This window comes from Miscanthus floridulus, chromosome 7, assembly GCF_019320115.1.
Source record: "Miscanthus floridulus cultivar M001 chromosome 7, ASM1932011v1, whole genome shotgun sequence".
Lineage (NCBI taxonomy): Eukaryota > Viridiplantae > Streptophyta > Magnoliopsida > Poales > Poaceae > Miscanthus > Miscanthus floridulus.
In genome coordinates, this window is record NC_089586.1 from 110,969,994 (window position 1) to 110,976,865 (window position 6,872).

Consider the following 6,872-nt stretch of genomic DNA (forward strand, 5'->3'; position numbering starts at 1 on the left):
TCACTAAGTGACCCAGCGTCCGATCAGAGACCGACGCTGCGCGCCCTCTGTTGCCACTGACCATACACACTGGTCCAACCGAGACCAGCGTCCGGTCACTTACAGTGACCTCTATCTTTTTTGTCTAGGGCGCCGGTGGCACCGTCGGACTGTCCGCACTCCGCCGGAGAAGTTCCTAACCCTTGCTCAAATGTGCCAACCACTAGTGTATCACCATGTGCATATGTGTTAGCATATTTTCACAAATATTTTCAAGGGTGTTAGCACTCCACTAGATCCTAAATGCATATGCAATGAGTTAGAGCATCTAGTGGCACTTTGATAACCGTATTTCGATATGAGTTTCACCCCTCTTAATAGTATGAGTATCAAACCTAAATATGATCACACTCTCTAAGTGTCTTGATCACCAAAATAAAATAGCTCCTACCATTTATACCTTTGCCTTAAACCTTTTGTTTTTCTCTTTCTTCTTTTCAAGTCCAAGCACTTGATCATCACCATGGCATCACCATCATCATGTCATGATCTTCATTTGCTTCGCCACTTGGAATGTGCTACCTATCTCATAATCACTTGATAAACTAGGTTAGCACTTAGGGTTTCATTAATTCACCAAAACCAAACTAGAGCTTTCACCTGGCATGATGATGACATCCACCGGGCGGTGATGAGGGTAGGCAACACGGGTCTCAGACGAACTATCGAGGGGAGCAGTGAAATGCACCCCAGGCATGGTCGCTGGCCAGACGATCGGAGTCCTAGTCCTGAGGGCCCGGGTCCATGGGCCTTTGGCCATCATATCCGAAGAGTCCTGTTCCCACTGCGCTTCCGACCGCCCACCAACATCGCCAAGAACACCGGAGAGACGAACCCTGGTATTTGGCTCGAAAATTTCCGGATCACGTGCCGAGTTGGAGGGGTGGATAATGACCTTTTCATCATTCAATATCTCCCCATCTGCGTGGGGGAACATGTTCGGGCATGGCTCGAATTCCTCCAGCACAATAGCATCCGTGACTGGGTGGACCTCAAGAGGGTCTTCGTTGGAAATTTCTAGGGGACGTATGTCTACCCTGGTAACTCCTGGGACCTCAAGAGCTACCAGCAGGAGTCCAGCAAGTCCCTACAGGATTACATCCGCAGGTTCTCCCAATGATGCAACTCCTTCCCTGATGTCGTCGACGCAGACGTCATCAACACATTCCTCTCTGGGACGACCTGTGAGTCCCTGATCCACAAGCTTGGCTGCCTGAAGCCCCGTACCACTCGTGACCTAGTTGACATCGCCGCTAACCACGCCTCCGATGAGGAGGCAGTCAGAGCGGTCTTCAATAGAGGCTGTGACAAAGGCAAGGCCAAGCGCATGGACCAAGATGAGGGCCCCTCCACATAGAGGGGCAAGAAGAACAAAAAAGATCGGTGCCGACCGGACAACACCGCGTTGATCACCGCAGCTGATCGCATGGGCAAGCAGCCCTAGCAGGGCCTGCCTGACCACTTCAACAAGCTCATGGATAGCCCATGCACCAACCATGCCTACCCCATCAAACACCTCTACAAGGATTACGAGGTCCTCAAATGTTTTCTACGACAGGCCGGTGGGCCGAAAGAAGAAGACAACAAAGAGGCGACATCTAAGAAAGGAGGCACGACGGGTAAGGATAGGGACGGCTTCCCTGACCTAGAGAAATGCATCATGATCTTCAGTGGGTCCGATGCCATCTGGTCCAAGCGCCAGCACAAGGTACGCTATAGGGAGGCATGCGCCGCCGAGACGGCCGTCCCCTCCTTCCTCAGCTGGCTGGAATCTTCGACCACCTTCGATCAAAGGGGCCATCCCTCCCACGTCGCAAGATCGGGATGCTACCCGCTCATCGTCGACCCCATCGTCCATAAGAAGCGCCTCACTAAGGTGCTAATGGACAAAGGCAACGGCCTCAACATCCTCTACGTTGACACCCTCGACGCCATGTGCATCCCTCGGTCAAAACTCGGCCTAGCGGGCTCTCCCTTCCACGGAGTGATCCCAGGAGCGCAGGCTTACCGACTCAGGCAGATTGACCTACCCATCACATTTGGCAATCGAGCCAGCTTCCGCTCTGAGGTCCTCACCTTCGAAGTGGTGGACTTCCCAAGGTCCTACCATGTCATCTTGGGGAGGCCATGCTACGCCAAATTCATGGTAATCCCCAACTACACCTACCTCAAGCTAAAGGTGTCGGGACCGAACGACATCATCACTGTGAGTAGCGCCTTCTCACACGCCTTCATGTGCGACCGTGAGCATTTTAAGCTCACCACCATGGTCATTAACTCATCCAAGCTCCCACGGCTCGAGGAGTTGTTGACCCTAGCAGTCTCGGACTGCAACAAACCAACCTCCTCGATGGCCTTCCGCTCGCTCGAGGAAACCAAGGTGGTGGGGATCGACACCACTGACCCAACCAAGATGGTGCGGATCGGGACCCAGCTCTTGGCCAAATAGGAATGCGAGCTCGTCGACTTTCTGCGTGCAAATCATGATGTCTTTGCATGGAAGCCATCTGACATGCCAGGCATACCACAGGACGTCGTCGAGCACACACTACACCTCATCCTAGGCTCAAAGCCCGCTAAGCAACACCTACGCCACTTCGACGATGAAAGGCGTAGGGCCATAGGCGAAGAGATCGCTAAACTCCTAGTAGCCGGATTCATCAAAGAGGTATTCCACTCCGACTGGCTTGCTAATCCCGTTCTTGTTAAAAAGAAGACCGGAAAATAGAGAATGTGCGTTGATTATACTGGCCTCAACAAAGCGTGTCCAAAGGATCACTTTCCTTTGCCGGGCATAGACCAGATAGTTGACTCCACCTTGATTTGCGAGATCCTCTCCTTTCTAGATGCCTACTCGGGCTACCACCAGATCGCGATGAAAGAGTCCGATCAGCTCGTAACCTCTTTCATCACCCCATATGGTTCGTACTGCTATGTAACCATGCCTTTCAGCCTAAAAATGCTGGCGCCACCTACCAAAGGTTCATGCAGCAATGCTTCGTCGACCAAATCAACCCGCTCGATCAGCCTGATCAAGCCGAACGGCCGAAACCAACAATCGCCATCTATGTTGATGACATAGTGGTCAAAATGGCTCAACCTTGCGACCTGATCGTAAACTTGGCCACAACGATCGTGAACCTCCGAAGGTTCAACATCAGATTAAATCCCGAGAAATGTGTTTTTGGGGTTCCAAAGGAGAAGCTGCTAGGATACGTTGTGTCCTTGCGCGGCATCGAGGCCAACCCCAAAAAGATCACTACCATTTCCAACATGGGCCCTATACGCAACGTCAAGGGCATGCCAAGGGTCACCGGCTGTCTAGCTACCCTGAGCCGATTCATCTCTCGGCTCGACAAACGGGGGATGCCACTCTATAAGCTCCTTAAAAAGACAGACGCCTTCATCTAGACCGAGGAAGCTCAGTAGGCTCCGGAGAGCCTCAAAGCATCACTGACGTCAGCCCCAATCCTCGTCACTCCCGAACAGGGAGAACCCCTCCTCCTCTACGTCGTGACACGCAACCATGTGGTGAGCGCCGCCCTACTCATCAAAAGATAGGAGCCGGGACACCACCTTAAGGTCCAGCTACCCGTATAGTTCATCGGGGAGGTACTCACCGACCCCATGGTCTGGTACCCCTAGGTGTAGAAACTCCTATATGTCGTGCTGATGGCGACCTGGAAGCTCCTGCACTACTTCACCGACCACGAGGTCGTAGTCGTCACTTCATACCCGCTTGGAGACATCGTCCGCAACCGTGACGCCGCGGGATGAATCTCTAAGTGGGCACTCGAACTCATGGTCCATGACATTATCTATATCCCCTGTACTGCCATTAAGTCTCAAGCTCTCACGGATTTTGTTGCCGAATGGACGAAGGTCCAGCTACCGACCCCAGATGTCACCCATGAGTACTGGACAATGTACATCGACGGGTCCGTCATGGCATCCGGCTCGGGGGCTAGAGTGGTTCTGATCTCCCTAGATAGGGGTAGGCTCCGCTACGCCATCCACCTCCACTTTTCAGCCTCAAACAACGCTGTGGAGTATGAGGCCCTCATCCATGGACTACGCATCACCATAGAACTTGGTGCTACGTGACTCTACGTTCGCGGCGACTCGGAGCTGGTCGTTGATCAGGTCATTGTGGGGGGTACGACCCCGGATACCCACAGCAGACCACATGGGCTGCGCCCCTAGGGGTGGCCCAGCCCACAAGATGAAGCCTTGTGGGGCACGACTCTGCTCGGTGCCTCCCGCAAGACACCAGGAAGATATCCTAAAGATACTATAAGATCTGTTAGGATATGTATGATCCCAAGATTTCTGTAATCTGTTATTACTTATCGGTTATCTCTCAGATCTAACCGACTTGTAACCCTGCTCCCCGGACTATATAAGGCGGGCAGGGACCCCCTCCAAATTCACGCAATATCATACGATAGCTAATACAAACCAACAGACCACATGAGTTGGGTATTACATCATACTGACGGCCTGAACCTGTCTAACTCGTAGGTCTTTGTTGCCTTCTTGTTCTTGATCTCATGCTCCTCTGTCGATCAATCTACCTTCGTGGGATACCCCTCGGAGGACTGCCGACGATATTTTGTCGACAGTTGGTGCGCCACGTAGGGGTGTGCGCTTGATCCCATGGCGAACCAGATGGATCTCAACATCATCAGCACGTTCACGACGATGGCCTCGCGCATCCAACTGCTTGTACAGGCTATCGTTGGGAAGGTGCTCCTACATAAGCAAGCTCATGTGCCATTCGATCTCAAGATGCTACGCTAGAGTTTCACCGTGATTACATACCGGGTCGTGCTCATGGCCACAACGTGCATAGGTGTCTAGTCGCCAAGATCCAATCAAGACGCATGGCCTACAGCCGCATGCACGCAACCTCGTCATCGGTGTCTTCTCTGACTTCACCGACCCGCTGAGGACTCGACGACGTGACTACGTGGCGTTTGTACTCCAGGCCGCATCCGCACGGGAGTTCTACTCCAATTCAAATCGAGCACAACATGCAACAGAGATCTCCATGGAAGCAAATCTGCATGCATGCAAGCAAATAAGGAAGAAGTACATGTACATCTACATGCAGGCCAACTACAGATTGTTGCGGCACTTGCATGTGCACACGCACATATGGCAGCAAGCACGCTTTGGCCACGCCCCATCTACTCCGCCGTACAGCATCGTTTCTCTGACCAGTCAATGATCTCACCGAATCTCCTAAAGCCGATCACCAGTATAAGGACGACGTCACCCAGACTACTCACTTCGACCATCTGCCGCATCGCAATGATGATCGCCGTGAAGAACGTCGCCGTGACAACCGCGACCACCGCCATGACGACAGTTCAGAAAGCTTGAGCGCCGGGCAACTTCATCAACGCTGACCAGATAGCGCCATACGTCGTCGACCAGACATTCTTTCTAAAGCTAAGTCACTCTTTAATATTCTTTTAAATATTCTCTAATCTTCGTTAATCGCCATGATGTTTCTTCGAACTATTTTCCCCATGTTTACCGTCCAAACGATTTTCTGAACCCACAAACAGTCATGTTGATACTCGGAAGCCTCCAGAGATGGCCCTGTCTCTGGCTCCTCCCTACACATGCACGAGCGTCTGCCCTCTGCGTTATGGGTGGTCGGCAGCGGCTCCTTGGTGATGCCTATTCCTCCTACATGTGCATGGGCTCCGCGCTCTACGTTATGGAATATAGGCTAGCTAGGGCTGGAGACTCAGCTACACACTAACTGTTCGGGCAGTTTATATTAAATATAAATATATTTTCACACCAACTGATCACCAAGCTACATACACTATTTTCTCTCCAGAGTTCATATATTTTTACATTATGTACTACCCATTCTACATATTTGTTTTGCAGGATCAGAGTCTAGGTGATCGGATCACCTGGTGCTCGGAGGACTTCTCCACCGATCAACTGGTCAGACCGCTCGGTTCATGGACTCTGTCGCCGACCAGTTGATCAAACTATTCGCCGGTCGCTTCTATTCAATGCTCACTTCACCGTCGACCAATTGACCAGACTGTTCGCCGCTCGTGCTTCATCGCCAGCTACGCCGGTTACTCCTCAGCGCTCAGATTCTTCGTGCTCGAGGACTAAGTGGGCACACTTCACCGCACGGACATCGTCACCTACGTAGGTGCTCAAACCTCGCCGCCTACCCCGGGGACTCCTCGGTGCTCGGTCATCGCCAGTGACGCCGGGGACTCCTCGCTCCTCGGTGCTCGGCCATCGCTAGCGACGCCGGGGACTCCTCGCTCCTTAGTGCTCGGTCATCGCCAGCAACGCTGGGGACTCCTCGCTCCTCGGTGCTCGGTCATCGCCAGCGACGCCGGGGACTCCTCGCTCCTCGGTGCTCGGTCATCGCCAGCGACACCGAGGACTCCTCGCTCCTCGGTGCTCGGTCATCGCCAGCGACGCTAGAGACTCCTCGCTCCTCAGTGCTCGATCATCACCAGCGACGCCGGGGACTCCTCGCTCCTCGATGCTCCATCATCGCTAGTGACGTCGGGGATTCCTTGCTCCTCGGTGCTCGGTCATCGCCAGCGACGCTGGGGACTCCTCGCTCCTCAGTGCTCGGACATCGCCAGCGACGCTGGGGACTCCTCGCTCCTCGATGCTCGATCATCACCAGTGACGCCGGGGACTCCCTGATGCTCCTTTGGTGGTTGGATCTTGCTATGTCTCATCGATGTGCTATCAAGCTGCTCCATGCTGTTCAGATTAGGGTGCTAATTTTGGGCAGCATGTCTAGGGTCTTGATACGCACATGTCAGACGATGTCG

The 6,872-nt window shown here is 53.1% G+C and overlaps 1 protein-coding gene across 1 annotated transcript; it reads left to right on the forward strand.

Moving 5' to 3' along the window:
* Positions 1-1,921: 1,921 nt before the first annotated feature.
* On the forward strand, positions 1,922-2,488 carry LOC136466056 (uncharacterized). The gene has a single exon (XM_066464551.1). The coding sequence runs from the start codon at positions 1,922-1,924 to the stop codon at positions 2,486-2,488; it is 567 nt and encodes a 188-aa protein (XP_066320648.1).
* The last annotated feature ends 4,384 nt before the right edge of the window (positions 2,489-6,872 follow it).

Bases quoted from the DNA above. Each gene is read 5' to 3' on its own strand.
- LOC136466056 (XM_066464551.1), top strand. From the start codon at position 1,922: ATGGACAAAGGCAACGGCCTCAACATCCTCTACGTTGACACCCTCGAC.